General features: G+C 51.8%; 1 protein-coding gene across 2 annotated transcripts in view; it reads left to right on the top strand.

Annotated features, from left to right (window-relative positions):
• Positions 1-1,565: 1,565 nt before the first annotated feature.
• ZCCHC14 (zinc finger CCHC-type containing 14) overlaps positions 1,566-19,654 on the top strand; it is a 44,613-nt gene continuing 26,524 nt past the window's right edge. Inside the window, exons 1-2 of one of the 2 annotated variants that reach the window (XM_024978332.2) lie at positions 1,566-2,682; positions 19,124-19,247. In XM_024978332.2, coding sequence (XP_024834100.1) covers positions 2,128-2,682; positions 19,124-19,247 — 679 coding nt within the window. In that variant the 5' untranslated portion in view covers positions 1,566-2,127. The remainder of the gene's footprint in view (positions 2,683-19,123; positions 19,248-19,654) is intronic. The other variant, NM_001205953.1, reaches the window with a different exon arrangement.

Below are 19,654 nucleotides of genomic sequence, written 5' to 3'. Positions count from 1 at the left end.
GGTTTTCATGTTCCTTCACTTTCTCATATTGTAGATTTGGGAATGTGGCTACTTCCCTGGAATCACTTGATAAAGTGCAGTTGGGGAGAACAAGGATTAACTCAATTACTCACAGGAATCAATCTGTACTGGGGAAGGAAGTGGGGACCCAGCTGGGCCCAGCCTTGCCCCTGCTGCCTGTGAGGATGTGATACACTTGGGAAGCTGTGCTGACCTTCACCTGGATGCGGGCTCCTTCCCACAGCAGCCAAGAACAGCAGGCGGTTCCAGGAAAAGTTGCCCAAAGAGTGGAGGGGGTGGAAGACTGGGAAGCAACTGTGTCCCCCACCCCCTCACCCCTCAACTATGGCTCTGCAATATCTGTGCAACTTTGAAGTCTGAAGGCTGGAGAACGTCGTTAGGAGGTTTGTATCTTGGACTATATCCTGAAGAAATGCATTCATTTACTCAATCAATCTCTATTGCCTAGTACCCGGCACCAGGCTGTTGGCTCCACAGGCGCGAAGGCAGGCTTGACTCGCAAGCCCCCCCCACCCCGCCCCGCCCCGCCCCGCCCCGGAGAGCTGCTGAACGAATGCAAAAGCGGGCCAGATGGACGGATCGACAGGAAGGGCCGGGAAGAATGACTTTCTTGCTCCCAGGGCCTAGGTTTCCTTATTGGAGATGGCAGACCGCTGCCCGCAGTTATGGCTGGGCCACCACCTTCTCCCCCGCCTGTCCCCAACCCGCAATCCGGGCCAATGGAAATGCTCCCTGACCCTGGCCGGTGTGCTCTTATCCTCTGGGCTCCCGAAGCTGAGGAAGTGACTCGTGAAAGGAGGCCGGCCTAACGGCTCCATTTGGGCGAGGTTTTCTCACAAAGCTTATTCCCGTCACATCCCAGGGCAGGCCAGCCGCCTCAGGGATGCGGGCGCCAGGCCTTTGTGAGCTCACGACTTTCTCATGGGCCGCCCCCGGAGGCGGCCTGTGGTCACCCTCACTTTCGGTGGAAGCACCCGGGGTTCAGAGAGGCCAAGCCACTCGCCCAAGGTCACAAAGCTTCGCAGAAGCAGAGCGGGAATGGCGATGCGGGGGGGTCTCCGGAGGCCCTCTCCCAGCGGCTTTTCGAAGACACCCACTACCTCCCTATTGTGACGCTCAGGAATAAAACAGGAAGGCCGGACGCCCGGCTTTCACCTAAGACAATGCTCCACGCAAATCTGCGCGAACAAAAGCAACCATAAATCCGCCTCGGGTTTTCGGCCCACCCGGCCCCCGCCGGCCAATTGACTCCGTCGGCCGCCGCGGGGCGGGCCAGGGAGGTTCCAACATGATCGACAGCCCCGGGGAGGCGTGGCCGCGGCAGAGGCGCATTGGATTGGGGATCCGGAACAATCGCAGGCCGAGAAGGCGCAGCGCGGACCAATCAGAGGGAGGGGCGGGCTCGGCCGCCCGGCTTTCGTGAAAGGCCGCCTCCCCGCCCACTTGCGCCTCGTCGCGGCGCCCGTCAGCTGCGAACGCGGCGCTCGGCCCGGATTCGTCCGCGGCGCTGGAAGCAGAGGCGCGAGGCCGCGGCGAGTGCCGGCACAGATCCCTCCGCCGCCCGCTCCCGAGCCCTCTCCAAGCGCCTCTCCCGAGCTGCAGCGGCCTCTGTCCCGGGTAACGGCCGTCGGCCCAGTGCGGCGGCGCGGCGGCATGGCCCGGGCGGCTCCGTCGGGGGGCGGCCCGCAGTGACAGACCCTGCGGCGCGGGGGGAAATGGGGGCGGCCGCCTCCCGGGCGACGACGACGACGACGACGAGGAGCAGCCGCCGCCGCCGCCGCGCACCGGCCGCCGCCGGGGACGGGCGCGGGCCAGGATCCCGCCCGTGAGCGGGGGGCCCGAGGCCGATCGCCGCCCCCGGCCGCCCCGGCCGCCCCGGGCCCCCCCGGCGCCCCGCGCGCGCCCGTCCGCCGGCCCCTGGCGGGGGTCTCGCCCGCGCCGCGCGCCCCCGGCCCCAGCGCGGCCCGCGGCGCCCGGCCGCCCTCGCCCTCGCCCGGCCCCGGCCGCACCCCCGCCCGCGCCCGCACCCGCCCGCGCCCCCGGCCCCGGCCCCGGCCCCGGGCGGCGGCCCCCGGCCCCGCGTGGCGGCGCGGCGCGGGCGGCAGCATGGTGGAGAAGCGCTGCCCGCTGCAGAGGGACGGAGTGTACCGCTGGTTCTCGGAGCTGCCGTCGCCGCAGCGCGTGGAGTTCCTGTGCGGCCTGCTGGACCTGTGCATCCCGCTCGAGCTGCGCTTCCTCGGCTCGTGCCTGGAGGACCTGGCCCGCAAGGACTACCATTCGCTGCGCGACTCGGAGATCAAGGCCAACAACCCGGCCGACCTGGGCAGCCTCACCAACCTGACGGACGAGGTGGTGCGCAGCAAGCTGCTGGTGTCGCTGGCGCTGCTGGGCTCGGAGCAGCGCGAGGCGGCGGGTGTGCTGTACCGCACGCTCACGCACATCGACTCCATCATCCACAACTACGGGTTGCAGCTCAACGAGGGCCGCACGGGCGATGAGTTCCTGCTGCTCTTCACCATGGCCTCCAACCACCCGGCCTTCAGCTTCCACCAGAAGCAGGTGCTGCGCCAGGAGCTCACGCAGATCCAGAGCAGTCTGAGCGGCGGCGGCGGCGGCCCCGGGGGCAAGAGCGCGCTGCCCACCTGCCCAGCCTGCCACAAGGTGCGTACCCGCGCCCCAGGCCCCCACCCCAAACCCCCACCGGAACCTCAGACCTCACGCCTTGCTCCCCAAGGTGCCACATTACCGCAAACCCCTACCCGCGCCCGGAGCTTCCGCCCTAACGTGTCCTCACCGACTCCGCACCCCAACCTCCCACTCGCACCCCAAGCGTCCGCTCCACATTTCACTCGTGTCCCACGCCTCTCCACCCGGCACCTCCAACCCCACCCTCACTTCAACTTGCCATCCCCACCTCGCACTCCAAACCCGCACCCCACGACCCTGCCCGGCCCCTCACGCTCTTTGGGGGCCCGGGGGAGGGGGCTCCGGGATTGGGAAGAGCGCCCTGAGCTGAGTTAGCGGCCGGCCAGGCCTTCGGTCCACGTCTTCCGCTGGAAGCGCGATAAGGCCTTTGTCCCCTTAATCAGGCTCTTGGGCGACAGATAACCGTTACACAGTGTGTCCTCTTGGTTCCTCCAAATCTGGTGTTTATTATCAGAAAAGGAAGCCGCTAGTGAGGTGGGAGGTGGAGATTAGAAGGTGCTGGAAGGGTAGAAGACGTTTGCAGGGTGCCGTGCGGGGCCCGAGGCCTAGGTGCCGGTATCCCCGGAGCCGTGGGGCCCGAGTCGCCCCGAGGAGGTTAGGGTCGGCGCGGGCCGCAGGCCGCCGTGGGCACGTGTCCGTGTGTGCGTGTACGTGAGTACACCCGTGAGTGTGTGCATGTATGCGTGTGTATGGAGTGTATATGTGTATTTCTGAGTGTGTTCCTGTGTCTGTGTTTATATTGCGTGTAAAAATCAGGCTACCGTAACAGAAGGAAAAACAGGTTTGGAGCCTTGAACACCCGTGAAACAGTTACTTCTCGGTGACCCGCCTTCCTTTGTAGGAACGGATCCAAGACTGATGGGGAGCCGACTAGGACTAGTTAAAAGATCTGGTGTCTTCAAATTAAACAGGAAGGGCAGAGTGGTCATTCACTTAGAAATGTGAACTTTTGTCTAAATGTTTCAAAACTATGTAAACACAAAGTGTTTGGAGCTCAAACTTATTTTTAGCAGCCCCCTGGGACCCTGTGCTAGGATTGTGCTCCAAGCAAAAGGATTTATCTGTGACCATGTGTGGTGTGTGTTTTTATATTAAAACTGATTTTCTTTGGAAAGTGGAAGATTGCAGTCACACCAGTAGTCTAAGTGCTTTCCGATCACGGCTGAGTGTCCTAAACTAAAACTTTGATTCTCTGATTTGCTAGTGGTGGTTTTTCAGCTGTCTTTCACTGGTGAATTGTGGCTTTTAATGACTTCCTTTGAGACGTGGTTGTGGTACCTACATTGGTTTTTAATCTGTCATATCGCTTTTGAGATAGGTACTACCTCTGAGACTGTAGTCTCTTTTAAGTGTGTGTTCAAATCCCACCCTAAAAACGTTCTTGCATTTACAACAAAGGGAAAGCAGGGTCCTGTGAAATGTGGTTGTCCCCAGGGAGCTCAGTAGGCTTTGGGGTGCTGCTGCTCATGGGGGTTCAGTCCCCAGTGGCCAGTTTCACCAGTCAGTCCTCTGCTTCTGTTCCTAAGTACTGCCGCTGCCCGTGACTGTTACACCATTCATAGTCAGCTCTTGAAGGGGATTCTTTAGTGTGTAGAGATGCATCGCCTTATAAAAGCAGAAGATGGTGATGATTGTTAACGGGGCAGTGAGCTAACGCTGGAAAAAAATGGGCAGTGAGCTAAAGCTAGAAAAAAAATATCTTTGATAAGAGAGACTTTTTGTCAAACCAGAACTACCCCTTGGATGAGGTTGGGGGGCTGATTCCCCTCCCCAGTCCCCCCTTCCTCCCCCCTCTGCTGGTCTGGCATGGGCTCAGAATTGACTAGCTGTGTGACCTTGACCAGAAAGAATCCCCTTTTCCTGGTGTTTTGGAGTGGAAGGCCTTGTGGGCTTGTTTGAGGGTTCCATGAGGTCCCCTTTGAGGTGCCCAGCAGATATGCTGTGAGCTTCCTTTGCTGCTTGGTCTTCTTTGGCTTTCTTTAGAGGAGCACTGATTTTTTTTTTTTTTTTTTTTTAATGATTTTGGCTGCAACACAGGGCTTGCAAGATCTTATTTCCCCGGCCAGGGATTGAACCCAGGTCCCTGGCGGTGAGAATGCCCAGTCCTAACCACTGGACTGCCAGGGAATTCTCTAGGAGCACTGACTTAAGTAAGGCACGTTGTTAGGGAGTGAAATACTTATGTTTCAGAATGTTAGTGTTTTCTAAGTTGATTTTTGAATATGTAGTTACTTGGAGTTGGCATTTTTCTTGTTCATCTGTGGGAAATTGGAGAGATCTGCCTGACCTTTGATAATGAGGTTATAGTGAGTAACTTTGGGGCTCTTGCTTCCATGTTTCAGAAACGGTCATGCTGTCTAGTTTTTCCTGGACAAACTAAGGTCACTCACATTCATTTAACTTTCTGTTCCTTTGCTGATGTCCAGTATATGCCTGACATTGATGCAAAACTCACATGAAATCTACCATGTAAGCCTTTGCCTTCTTAGTGTCTCTTTTAAGTCTGACATTTAGGGCAGTCCTGAAAAAGCAGCCTGGTTAAATCTCTGTTTACATTTCTTTTTTAAGATGTTGTGTTTTGTTTTGAGCTCTCTTGAGTTTAGAGACTTTGTGTCTTTTAGAGATAATGATGATGGTTGTTTTTTATTCTTTATCCTGTTTAAAGAGAGACTTCTAGTAATTAAATTTTCTGATGTAGTGGTTGTTTCTAATTGCTTCTCCAAAGTCTCACTGTTATTCTAAAATTCTTCTTTCTCCAAGGACCTGTAGAAGTTTAAAAGTGGGAAGAATGTAAACTAGACATTTTAACTTTCAGAAAGGAAGGTGTTCATAGAAAACCTGGAGGGAGAGTAGGGTGGCTTCATGGTGCCCAGTAGCTGTTGGCACTATGGGTGTGTAGTTCAAACTGGTGATGGTAGCTAGTTTCCACTTGACACTGCCTCAGTTCATTTTATTTAATTATAAAGTCATAGTTTGGGAAAGTGTTTACATCTATCCTTTGCTATTTTTTCTCTGTATAAATGATAAGGTGCTGTGGTATGTGCTTATTTTTTTAAATAATAGCTTTATTGAGATTTAATCTCTGTATTGTGAAATTCACCCCTCGAAGGTGTGTGATGCAATGTTTTTTCGTATATTCATAGAGTTGTGTAACCATCCCTGCTGTCTTGATTCCAGAACATTTTTATCACCTCTAAAAGAAGTCTGTGCCGATTTGTGTCACTTCCCCTCCCCCCTCCCCCAGCCCTGAGAACTGTACTGCGTTCTGTCCGTGGGTTTGCCTGTTGTGGGCACTGGATGTCAGCGGGGTTACCGTGTGTGGTCTCTGGCTGACTGCCTTCCCCCAGCGCACTGCTCTCCGAGGGTCGTTCGTGTTGGATGGGGCCTTTGTCAGCACTTCTCTCCTTTTAGGTAGAGTGCTTTCCGTTGTGTGGGTGGATATGGCCCGTTCTGTTTATCCATCCATCAGTTGGTGGACAGGTGGATTGTTTCCGGTGCTTGTTTCTAGATTCTTTTTGCTTTGTGGCTAGTAGAGTCTTGTCTTAATCCCTTACACCTAACACTCACCTGGTCATCTTTGGAGTGTCACCAACATCTGGCCGCTGACTCTCAAGACCGGAGTCCACCTGGCGGAAGGCTGTGTAGCGCGCAGCGCTGTGCCCTGCAGGTTTTCCTCTGGAAGACCCTGGGCTTCCAGAGGAGCTGCGCTGAAAGGTGGCAGAGGCCACTCTGCTCTTGGGGCTGATGTCAGCTCCAGGGGCACGCTGTGAGCCCCTCCTGCCCTTGTGTCCGGAATCCTTGGGTCAGGAGCTTCACGGACCTACTGCGAGAGGGTGCAGAAACTGTTTTTGAAGTGCTTAGCGCAGGAGTGTGGTGGCTGGTGGTGGTCTTCTGGCCGTGTGCCCTGGTCAAGCTCTGGAGCCCTCCACTGTGGGATGAGCACCAGGGAGGCTCGGGGTCCACACAGGCGCGGTGAACACATCTGCTAACAATCCCTCGCCCAAGGCAAGCAAGAGCTGACTTTGTCTCATTGATTTTCCAAAAGTTTTTGGAAATCATTGCAGTTGCGAAGGGAGATACCGGGTAGTTTGTCATGTGAGCTAGAAGTGGCTTTCTCTGGTCTCTCCTTTAATCCTAAACCCTGGCCTGTTGGAGCGGGGAGTCGTCTGAAACCACAAGAAGGGACTTTGCTTGGAGCTGCTGTGCTTCCTGCTCAGGTTAAAGGAAGCACTGTGCCTGGGAGGCCACTGCGGCTCCGCGGTCACGCTTGTTCCGGGCAGCCCACGTCCAAGGCCACCCGTCAAGGCCACTCCCAGCAAGTCTGACTTCCTTCAGTGCACTGCAGGAGAGGGTGTCCTGAGACAGATTGATTGGATTTTATTTATTTATTTTTGGCCAGCTTTTGTAGGTCCCAAAGACTGTCCTCTTTTTATAGTGAAGCACATGGTATAGGAATTGAGACCTCCTGGGGTGCAGTTTTACCTGCTTTCGTGCTGCTGGTGTGTTCATTACAGATGAAAGCCCCTCACCTCTCCTGTAGCTGTCTCCCCGCTGTACGATGGCTCAGACTATGTGACACTTGAATTACTGTCCTTTGCCCTCATGTTAAATTCAGGCCACTTACTTTGACATGAGCTAGTTTACACGTGCGTCGTTCAACTCAACAAACATTTGCGTTTCTATTCCATATGTGTTCTGGAGTGTAGTTGTGGAAGCTGGAAGTTTCCTATCCTGTTAGGACGTGATGAGCAATGGGGTGGCATCACTGATGCAAGTTAGAACGTTAGTGTAGATAAACATCAACATTAGCCTTATTTCTGCAGTTTTTGAAGTTCATTATTTTTATTTAGTCTTTATTTTACCCATTTTCTCCTCATTCCTGTACACTTTATTTCCCTTCTTTTGGATTGAAGACATTTTGGATGAATGTATTTTCCCAACAAATTCATGTGTGCATTTTACAGCTTCAGAGGAAGTGAGGAGAAGGGACCTGAGCTGGTCCAGCTTCTGTTTGTTGGCAGAATTGGTGACTGTTAATAAATAAAATAAAAAGAAAATTTTTATTACATCTAGGAAAAGCAGTTTCTACTTAAGTGTGCTTTTTCCTTGCCTTCGATGGGTTAAATTTTAGAAGAGAGCCCTTGAATAGGTTTTTTTTTTTTTTGAGAAACCCCCATTCAGAATACTACTTCTCTCTAGTTTAAGTAAGAACTGTTGCTGCAGGTTTACTATTATTGATAGCCTACAGATTATCGATGGGTTTCTGGTTTTTTACTTTTACCCTTGACGTAAATGGTTTAGAAATTAGTTTCCGCAGGAGAGCTTCATTCAGTCTCCATAGCTGTTTTGTATGCGCCTCACTCTGTGTAGTAGCCTCTCTGTTTTACAGCTGCCCCGTAAGACCCAAACGTTACAGAAACACTTCTGTCAAAGTCAAAAGCAGTTATCGAGAAGTGATAAAATATTGATTACTTTTGAAGCAGCTTGTTTTGTTCTGGGTCAGAAGGCCTGGAGTCATTTCGAGTGAAGAGAAGACAGAGGCAGGACAGACCCTCTCTCTAGTAATCACCGCCCTGGCGGCTCTCGCTGGTGCAGATGTCACGTGTAGGAGGCAAGGCTGGCAGGGGGACCGTGGACGTGCCTGTGAGGGGTCAGGGCTTGGGCTGGGTGTTGTGCAGGTTTGTAGAAAAATCACCAGCCCTCAGAAAGTCTTCCCTGTCCCCGTCCTATCCTTAATTGCTCCTGTCAGGGGCAGAGCTTTCCTTTCTGTCCCAGGAAGCCCCTCTGCCTCTGTCCTGGTCACATCTTTCTGTTTCCTCTGGGACACTGTTGGGTCACGTGCTGCACTCTGCCACTTCCTGTCCTCCCCACCACCCCACGCCAACCTTTGACCTCCGCTGTTTTCCCACTTGGCGCATCAGCACTTTGCTGGAGGCAGCAGAACCCTTCCTTGCACTTGAACCCTCGGCCATCCACTGTGGTCTCATTCCTCTGTGGCCAGGTCTTGCTTTCCAGGGGGCGCCCATTTTTAACAGTCTGGTGTGAAATCTTCCAAGGTTCTAATGCCTATCTAAATATATACTTATGTATTCTTTGAAAACATCATGTATACATAATTCAGTACAAGTGGATCTCTCATCTATGCCGTCTTCATGAGTGTGACTGAGCATGCACGCGCACACACGTGCACACACACCCCTAGTGATACAGGACACAGCAGCCTCCTTGGACTCAGTACTACTGCTCTGGGCCTGACTGTCAGCTATTCCTCAGCCTCCTGTAACCTGGCTTCTGCCCCTAGCCTCTTCAAGGAAAACAGTTTTAATTAAAGAGTACCCAGTAATCTTTTAAATTAAAAATATTTTAATAATGAGAGGTAAAAATAAATGGAAAAGCTACAAAAGAATATTCAATGCACCATCCCCTTCTCCTTACTCCCCTGTCCCCCATGCACTTGGGGAAGGATACATAGAATATTTCAAGCTTCTGTTCCCTTACCTGAGTGTAGATACTTTTTATTCCACATTTTTAAAACAGGTTTATTTTTACCCAGGAACCCATGCAGTTCTGTTCCCCTCTTTGTTTCTTGTGGAACCTTCCAGAAAAACTCTATTTATCGATAGATGACCCGTGCCTTAGCGCGCACACAGGTCTGTTCATCGCTTGTGCCTCTTGGCGTCTTTCTTGATGAGCATCGTGTTGCCTGCAGAGCTGCTGCCCTGGGTCTCTGATGATGGGCTCTGTTCCCCCCTCACTACTACAGATCACGCTGTCACTTCCCTGTCCTGTGCATGCCACCTGCGTGCGGCAGACAGCACGTGTGGCCCTTTATGTGTGGTAAGCGTGTCTGCAGAAGAGAAGCCTGGACGTGGGGTTGGTTGTGGGTCACATGGTCTGTGCTCCTGTGATTACTGGGGTGTTGCCGAGTTTGTTTGTGGGATCCCCACAGAATGTGAGAAGGCGAGGAATACCGCTCAGTGTGGAGGTACACGTTCAGGTGATCCATTTTATTTATTTTTGTTGAGCTTTCTATATCTTTTGTCCCCTCTCTGTTGGGTTATTGATCTTGTCTTTATTCTTTTTTAGGAGCTCTATAAGTTTCAAGGAAATTGTCCTTTTGACTCTAGTGAAAGTTTCAGGAATTTATTTTCCAGGTTTGGGTTTTTTTCCCAAAAGACTCTGCCATGCAGTTTGGGTTTTTCTTTTTAACGTTGTCTTTGTCAGTCTCGCCTGGCTTCAGGGTGTTGTGTCATAATTAGAAATGCAGTGTGCATTGTGCACAGTACTGTACGCGTGCGTAGATTGTGCTCATATGAACATAATGCATTGTACACAGCCACCGTTCCCTGTGGTGTGCTTATACAGAACTTGTGTGGTTTCTCATTTTGCATTTAACCAATCCATCTGGAATTTATTTGGTCTAAGGTACAAAGCTAGTTTTATATTTTCCAGATGACAGCCTAGCTGTCCCAGTGCCATGTGTTGAATAGCGCACCCTCCTCTCAGATCTGAAATGCGGCGTATTTCCGGTACGTTTCAGTTTACTTCTGGACTGTCTGTTGGGTCTCACTGATGTCTCTATCCTGATGACCTGTGATTTGCTAGATTCACCCCTTATCGTTCTCATCTCGTTTGTTCTGTGGGCTCTCTGCACTGTAAAATTCTCTGGGGGATGGTGTTTTGTTTTGTTTTTTAAACAACTGTGGCTGCTGAGACGCTCAGTTAAAGGGTCTGGGTGGGGCTTGGTTGGAGCTGCCTGGGAGCCCCGCCCCACCTTATTCTCTGACAGCCCTCCCCCACCCCCACCCCAAACTTCCTCCACTTGTTTGAGTCTTAGTTTCTGTTTCTCCTTCTTGCCTGCCCTTTTGATGATGGTATTCCTCGGACTTCTCTCCGCCTCTCTCTCTCGTTACTTGATGGTCTGCCCTCTCTCTTATTCCCCCAACTCTGTAACCAGCTGCGACTGAGCTGTGGCCGGATGCTCCAGGGAACTCTGGGTGTCCAGAGGCGAGATCCTGTCTTCTGTCTCTGACCGCTGAGCACATCCTGACCCGCCGGCCAGGATCCCACACCGTTGGCAAGTCTGCCTGCTTTCTCATCTCCACAGAGTCATTGATTTCCACCGACACTGCGACATGGCAGCCGGGTTGTGCTCTTCGTGTCTTTCGGTCTGTCCCTCGCTCCCCCTGTCCCCACCTCTCCCTGACATACTTGGCATGATGGTTACATATGCGGGACACTTCTTTGTAAGTGGATTTGGGTAATTTATGAGGGAGTTAGGGCACAGATCACAGTAGTCTTCTGGGAATAAGCACAGCCCTAGCTACAGGCAGCTCCACTTCATCCCGAGTCAGGAAGCAGGCGAGTGATGGCCTCCTTTTAGAATTAACTGCTGTCCTTAAGTCCACAAGAGACAACTTTAGAGCTTCTCTCCCTTGTTTTGTGATTAAATTTAAAAACAGAAACTTTGGTGCCTTATCTCTTTTTAGAAATAACAGTGACATGTTCGGGTGCTGCCCTTAAGTGGGCTCTGGTCTAGGATCCCCGACCTGGGTCTAGTGTGTGATGGTGCCACGCTGACCGCAGCCCCCAGGCGTCACAGCAGTGGCCCCAGGAAGCTGTCCGTAGGGCTGGTGCTCTCTGGCCTGAGCTCCTAGCGTGGCGCGCGGCGTCCCAGCGTGGCACCTGCCCTTGGCCTGGCTGTGTGTTTTCAGCTCTGTCTGTAGTCCGTTCCTCGTGTTCACGCACCCCCTTTTCCCCCAACCCCCCCAGATGCTCTTCTCTCAGAGCGGGCCTCTGGCCCCACTTTCTGGCTCACACAGTCTATAAAGCAGCCTTCTTTGGCTCCTTCTGCCCTAGCCCTTACCATACTGTGTTGTAATAGGTTTTTTCACATTTTCATTCCCAAACTTTGATTATTGGAGGCAGAGACTGTGTCGTCATCTTTCAGTCCCAGAGGCTAGTGGTCCCTGCCTCCTGGTAAGGGGGGCTGTGTCCTGAGCAGTGGAGGGACATGCCGGGGGTTTTCGAAAGGCCACTCGAGTGAAAACATTGTCTTCCTCAGTGCTTTTCTTTCCCGTGGGCCTATTAGTAACATCCAGCTGCTATTTCTCTTATGTACTATATAGATGCAGAGTCTAGTGAATTTTAACTTCTGTATCCTGCTGTTTTATTTTTCAAAAGCTGGTGTGCAAAAGCTTCTGTTGGGAGAAACTCTCTGAACTTGATGGTTTGGCTTTATATATACCTTAACAAAACCGACGGGGAAGGCAATGGCACCCCAGTCCAGTACTCTTGCCTGGAAAATCCCATGGATGGAGGAGCCTGGAAGGCTGCAGTCCATGGGGTCGCTGAGGGTTGGACACGACTGAGCGACTTCACTTTCACTTTTCACTTTCATGCATTGGAGAAGGAAATGGCAACCCACTCCAGTGTTCTTGCCTGGAGAATCCCAGGGACGGGGGAGCCTGGTGGGCTGCCGTCTATGGGGTCACACAGAGTCGGACACGACTGAAGTGACTTAGCAGTAGCAGTAGCAGTAACAAAACCGAGTTGATGGACAGGTACACTGAGAGCTGGGAACAGAGGGTGTATTCTTCCAGTGCTCTGATGGGCTTGGCACCTGTAGAACTACGCGCGTGGGTCAGGTTGTCTCAGAGAGGAGTCTGTAGGTCTGAAAGTAAGACTGTCTGCTTGTATTCCTTTAATATTTGCAAAGTTGTGACTCGTGGTAAGCCCTAGGTATTTTAGTGTACTGTAGAATGGCAGGAAACCAACGGCTGTTAGCACCCTAGTTGTTAGTTTATATTTGTTATACTTTAAACACTGATGTGGAATTCATTATGAGAAGGGAGCATTGTAGCATCATTTCTGATTATTTAGGACTTTTACATAAGAACCTCAATAGAATTACTAGAAAGAAATTGTATCCTCAGTTTTCTTACTGATTCACAGTGAATCTAATTAAAACATGTATTATGTAGGAACTACTTCTAGAAATATTATAGTCTAGACTAGAAAAAAAAATAACTGAAAAGGAAAGAGAATTAATTTGTGGGGAAGAAAAACAGCTCCTCCTCCCATCACATTTGGGTATTTTAATAAAAATTAAAAGCTTGGGGATAATGGTAACAACCTATTGCTGTAACAGAGTTAATTAAGTGAATGAGATACTTTGATGTGGGTTGTTGGGCCATGTGGGACAATGTGTGGTGAAAATAACCTACAGGGGATGCCCCATCTGCATCTTGGGCTGTGACCCCACTGGACACAGCGCTCCCCGGGCCCTGCTTCCCCGGGGAGGACTGCGCTTCTCCTATCACCAGCTTCCCCACCTCTGTTCTGGTGTGCTAACTTTGCAGGTGGGAATTTTCTGAAAAGGCTTGTTTGTGTGGGTCTTTTCCTTGACTAGTTATGAAGCACATGAGCCATGTGCTGTTAATACTTGTACTGGTGGGGCTGGGTTACCAATCACAGTGATTTTTTTCCTTTCAGAATAGGCGTCTGCTCACAGGGCTCCTACCCAGACACATCCCCGGGGCCTGCTTCACTGGTGCTTCTGAACCTTTGATGTGTCCTCACGTCCTCTTTTCCAGCTGGGGGTCCGGCTCACCCCCAGCGTCTGTGGGTGCCTGTTCTGCCCGTCGCCGATGCCCCCGTGTTCTGGGCTGATCCTGTGTTGTGGCTCACACCCCGGGGCGTCGCGCAGCACCCCCGGGAACGCGCACTGCTCTGCGATGCTCATGTCAGGTGCTGGAGCGTTACGTCAAGGGCCAAAGCGGGCAGTAGAGCCCACCTCACTTACTGTGACTAAACACTGAGCCAGGCTCTCAAAGAGTACCCCAATATTGATGCGTCCTTCTGGCCAGGATGTACAGGATACCAGTGTTAGGCATACTGTGCCCTTCTTGTCAGAAGTGCTGAGGGTGAAAATAGCCTGCGGCAGATACCCTGTCTGTGTCTTTGGCTGTGATGTTCTGGAAAGAAACTACTGGAATGGACCTTGCATGCCGAGGGGAGCAGCTTCCACCAGGACATCAGTCACGTGACTTAGGTTTTTCCTGAAGGGGGAGGGCTATCTTCCTGAACATAGTATTTTACATTTCAGAGTCGCTTTTGGAGTTTATAGAGATGGGGGTTTGTTCCCACCTGGCTGTGCCTTTTGAACTTGTGCATTTACTAACATTTCTGTGTGACCCCTTGCATCACTGTGTTCCTCACCACTAACATTGTGCCTTTCTCTCCAAAGCACTGTTTTGAATACTCCCCAGCCCCACCTTAAATTTCCTGCCTCTTACCTGCTCAGTTCCAGGAGAATACACCTGAGCTGTTAGGTTGTTTAAAGTAAAGCTCTCAGTGAGAGCTGGTAGTGCACTGTTCAGACGAAGCCTTGCCTGCTCTGCGCCTCGGCCATGTTGCCAGCCTGAACCGTGGTGGCTTCCTGCAAGGTGACAGGCTCCAGGCGCTCCCCCAGTGCCCTCCCTTACCGCCGGACTCTGGTTTAATCGCAAGCTGTGGGGTGGCCTGGAGCCAAAGTTCTGAGCTTCCTGGGGCACTCGGTGGGGCTAGATGTGCCGTGGGGCTGTACCTCCCAGGACTGCTTGTGAAGAACTTGGCTCTAGAATTGCTTTGCTAGAACTCATCTAGTTACGTACTTGGTATCTCGTGCTGAGATTTTTGAGCAGTAATCATTTTTTCTCCCATCTTTTCTCTCTTTTTAATGAGCAGAGCTCTAGGGTAGGGAATATTAAAAGGAATGTTTTTATGTGGAAAACGGTTTTTGGTTAGCTCTGGCTTTCACTTGTCCTAAGTCAGCAAATAGCTTTCACTATTAAACTATCTATTTTCTTGTTCTGGTTTTTTAGAGACACGTAATCACTGCTTTAGTAAAATGCTTACAAATCACTTTTCGTTCAGATTTTATGTGTTTTTTCCCATTGACTTACAAGTATCAACATTCAGCACGTTGTTCTTCCCGCTATAGAGGCGGCACTTGGAGGACAAGTTGGAAATCAGGGACTCTGTCGGTAGATGCTGGAGTTGAGGGTCTGTTCCTGCTCCTGGAAGCCCCTCCCGCAGGTGTTTGCTTGGCTGGCTCCTCTCCCGCCAGGCTTCAGCTCCACCGGTCTGCCCCCAGTGGCGGGGTTTCCTGTCGGCGCTTCTCAGCACCTCTGACAGCTCCGTGACAGCACTGGCCTGCTAGGAGACAGGGCAGCCACTGGGATGAGCAGCTGCCGTTTTTTAGAAGTTGCTTCTGTTTGACCTTTTCATGTTGTTTGCATGAATTTCTAAAAAATTAGAAAACAAAAAATATATTTTACTCACTCAGATAAAAAATACTATTAAAATTATGGCATATTTTCTTCTTTTTCCAATGCCTATAATGTATGTGTCTGTACAATTTCTATGTTACACATTCACATACCTAAATGTGAGTGTTCCCCATGCCTTTCATTTTCTGAAGTTGTTTTTTAAAGGCTGCATGATATTTAATCATATGGATGTACATTTACGTATTTAAATATTAACCTTGCTGGATATTTTTTTTCCTCCTTTTGGCCACACTGCACGGCTTGTGGGATCTCAGTTCCCTGACCAGAGATCAAACCCATGCCCTCAGTGGTGAAAGCCCGGAGTCCCACCCACTGCACCACCAGGGACTTGCCTGTTTTTCTTCTTTTGAAGCTTAGATGAACCTTCTTGCACACAAATCCTTGTATCACTGGTTATCTTTTTAGGACAGCTTCCTCCCAGTGCATGAGTGGGCCCAGGGGTCTAGAGACAGTGAAGTTTGTTACAGACACACGGCTGCAGTGATTTGCACTTGCTGGCTGGGGACGAGGTTGCTCCCCTGTGACATCACGAGCACTGACTCATGGGGCATTTGCCTGTGGTCCAGATAATCAGGTCACCGTCCATGCTGTTGCAGGGTGGCGCTCGCTTGTTATAGAAGAGTTGCCTGTGGGTGGAGTGTCTATTTAGAGGAGAAGGCAGCCCCCAGGTTCCCAAGACGGGGATGTGGAATCCGGGGCCTGCCTGGACTGCATCCCTGGGTGAGGTCAGTGGTGCAGCTTTGTGTGCTCCTCTCGGGGTGCGGTCGAGCGGCCGCCCAGGGGAGCTTCTCTGCGGGACCCTGTGGGTGTGCGTCCCCTCCAGTGTCCCCGCCGTGCCGTGTGTCAGCACGTGAACCTGTGTGATTGCCTTCCCGACTGGCCTGCACGTGCCCTGGTTGTCGCTACAACTGCCACTTCACTGAGTCCTGACTGTCTTTCCAGCGCGCTACTTCTAAAGCTTTCCATTTAAATCTCACAAAAACCCTGCGAGGTGAGTGCAGTGGAGGAAGCTGAACGTGTGCCGGAAAGAGGTCTTGGCCTTGGTGGCTCAGTCGGCAGGGCCACGGCTGCAGAGCCCGAGCTGTGTATGAGACATGGTTGAGGGGGCCCTGGCCCAGGGCACAGCCAGGACAGAGGCCTCCAGTGTATCCTGACCATCTTCCTGCCCCGGAGGCCCAGTGGATGGAGCCAAGGGCCGTGGGAGATGTCAGGAGCCAGACCCCGTGGGTCGTAGGAGGGGCGGCTGGGAAGGTGGAAAAGGAGCTGACTGGCCCAGAGGGCGTCAGTCGGCGGGCACTGGCAGGAAGTGGGGCTGTGAGCCTAATGGAAAACATCCGTCAGGCCTGCGCTGGGCTGGTGGCTGGACCACGTCTTCCCAGAGCCTCCCGGCAGCAGCAGAAGCGACCCCGGCACCAAGCAGGGCTCAGTTCTGAGTCCGTCAGGCTGCTGACGGCTCTGCTTGTGAGCGTGAGTCAGACAGCGCTCGGTTGAGCTGTGTGGGTCACATGGGGCAAATTAGCTTCACCAAAAATAACCCCAAAAAACAGCATTTCTGGGAAGCACAAGTGAAGACAGCTTTCAATGTAAACAAAGGACCAGAACAAAGATAGAGGGCTGGGTTGAAAGAAGTGAACTTTTGGAAAACTAGGAAGAAATGCTTTAAAAGTGCCAAAGAAAACAAATGTTTTTTTTTTTTTTCTTGTTTTAGTTTTCTTTCCTGTATTTATGTAGGATGCAGTGCATCCATCCTGCTGGGTAACTCCAGGGTTCCACGTGCAGTCAGGGCTGAGAACCAGAGTCATTTCTGCGCCCCTGCCCTCCGCCCCAGGCTTTACTGGCTGAGTTCTCTGCCTCAGTGTTCACCAGAGTGGCTGAGGGCACTGTGGTCCATTTTTGCAGCCCGCTCCCCAAAGGCTGTGAGTCTGGAGGGTGGCGTCCGTTCTGGCCAGTTGGGCTGTTGCAGCCTGGGCAGGGGTGTGTGTGTGTGTCTGCTCCACACGGAGAGGTTCCTCACGGGCCAGCAGGGCCTGCACTTCCATTAGCTGTTGCTGAGACCCTCAGTCTCCCTTGCCTTAGGACCAGGACTTAGAATTACCCGCCAGGGCAGCTGAGAGAACGTGGGGGGTTCCTGGGGGTCAGGCCAGATGTGGGAAGTTGGCTGCCGTTGTGTTTAGGGTATTGGAAATGTCAGCCTCCCAAAATACTGTTTGTTATTTGAAGTCTTGCTCTTTGAGTAACTTTGTTGTGGCTCAGTTGCTAAGTCATGTCTGACTCTTTGCCACCCCATGGACTGCATGCAGCACGCCAGACTCCACTGTCCCCTGGAATTCGCTCAAATTCATATCCATTGTGTTGTACTTGTCAGTGCTTTTACCTTATTTAATAAAGAAGTTCATTTCTGGAATATTCTGGTCATCGGATGATAAAAGAAAACTTTGCTCCACCTAAAGGAAATAATGCAAATTAAACAACAAATATAAGTAATTGGAAAATACAGCATTTCGGTAAATGTTACCAAATGAATGGACTTTTTTGGTGGAGTGCTGGAGGGGGAGGGTTTTCTTCCTTGAGTTCCGTAAACTTGCAGATTAGCCAGACCTGCGGAGTTACTAAGCTTGTGTGGGGACTTGCGTGTGGGGAGGGGACACCTGCACAGCTGGGGCCTTCCTGGGCCAGAGACTGGCCTCTAGAAGCAGGCAGGGTCGTGCCTGCAGCGGCCTCCCTGAGCTCTGTCTGTGGGGGGCTGGGTGTCCCGTCTACCGAGGTGGCTGGTGCGTTCTGCCCACCTCCACCTGCCCCAGGCCCTCCGCCTCTGCCAGGTGCCCCGACCAGGCCTGCACACAGCAGGGTCTGTGCCGCCGCCCACCCGCTAGCCAGGTAACAAGGTGAGCCGAGGACAGCGGCAGCCAGAGAGCTTCCTGTGTGCATCTCGCATCCGTTTCGGGTGAGGGTTGGGACCAAAAGTCATGCCGCTTTTCCCAAACCTTCTCTTTGGCTGTGTGTGTAGCACTGTGTTTCTCCATGTTTTAAAACTTGCTGCTTTTGGTAAACTTTAAAATCGTAACTTTTCTCTACTGTCCTTTTAAATTGTGAGTAGGAAGACATTAAAGCATTGGTCATTTTTATTCCTCTAAATCCTAAAAGTAATAAATACATTCGGCTATAAAAATTTTCAAATACTGGTCGTCATTAGGGGAAAAAAGTAAAGGTGCTGCCCCTCCCCCCCCCAAGGACCCCCTCCCCTCCTCTCCCCTCCCCTCCTCTCCCCTCCCCTCCTCTCCCCTCCCATCCTGAGGTCACTGTAGAGTCCAAGGCGGCCTTCGGGGGTCCTGGCTGTCTGTAAACCTAAGATGAGGGAGCGGAGATGGGGCAGCCCTCCTGGCTCCTGTTGGGAACTTGGTGTAGGCTGAACCCCAAGGCAAGCATAGAGTGGGGGGCTGTGGGAGGTGGTCCTTTTTTTCCTGGCTCTCTATCAGTAGCTGTTCAAGGCATTTTCAGTGTTTCACTGTTACAGTGAGCGCGCCCCCCCCCACACATTATTCTCACCTGTGAGTACTTTGTATGACAAATACCCAGAGATGGGATTGTAACATATTTCTAGAATATGCTTTTTAAAAATGCACCCTCAAATAGATCCAAGTCTATCCTGTTCTCTCCTGTTTTTATTAGAGCATTTTATTATCTTTTCAAGATTTACAGGACAATGTCAAGTCCTGCTTTGTAATTGATAGGAAACTGTGATTTGAAGAACTGAAAAATCAGAGTATGCCTCAGATAGGATTTGTGACGGCTTAGTTAACAGTTTCTACCCAGCGAGTGAACTGCTGGCACAAGACACGAGTCCCCGTGTTTGCTCAAACTGGGATGGCTTTACATTTCAGTGGTGAGTGGTGAATTGCTCAAAGTTTTGTCTTCTGCCTGAAGTGCTCACACTAGCAATGACTGTTTTACAGAAAAATTGGAAGCTGCAGTAAGCGTAAGTGACTTTCAAATAAAAATGAAAATCCTTACACATGAACTAAATTTAGGAAGAAAATAAGATGATGGCGACTTTGTCCCCACAGGTCACGCCCAGGACGGAGCCCCCCGTCAGCAGCGTGGGCAACAGCTTGGAGAACGCGCTGCACACATCCACACATTCCACTGAGGGGTCGCTGCCCAAGAGGCCTGGAGGGAAACTGTCCAGAGGTGAGCCGGGGCCGCTGGGAGGACGGGGTGTGGGGAGGAGCTGAGGGACGTGGCGTTTGGCTGGATGCGTCCAGGTGGTTTGAAAACGCCAGTCTTAGATGTATAATTCTGAATTCCGCAAGTTCTACACGGATGTGTCTGGACTGGAAGTCTCAGGTCTTGATGTTCATCAAGGGGAAGTCAGTGGCCGTTGTCGTGCCGCGCCCTGCGCCGGCGCTCCTGCATTAGAGCAGCGCTTTGTGCAGTGATGCGCTGTTGTCTCTGCACTGACGTGGTCGCCGCCAGCCCCACGCGGGGCCCACGGGACTGAGGGCCTGAACTTGTCTTATTTCATCGCATTGCAGTTGCGCTGGCTCAGCGTGGACAAGGCAGCTCTCCCTCCCACAGTGGGAGGCTGGTCTCCCTGG

Source organism: Bos taurus, chromosome 18, assembly GCF_002263795.3.
Source record: "Bos taurus isolate L1 Dominette 01449 registration number 42190680 breed Hereford chromosome 18, ARS-UCD2.0, whole genome shotgun sequence".
NCBI classification, from domain to species: domain Eukaryota; kingdom Metazoa; phylum Chordata; class Mammalia; order Artiodactyla; family Bovidae; genus Bos; species Bos taurus.
Note: the sequence above shows the minus strand (reverse complement) of the source record. Positions and strands in the feature narration are given on the sequence as shown.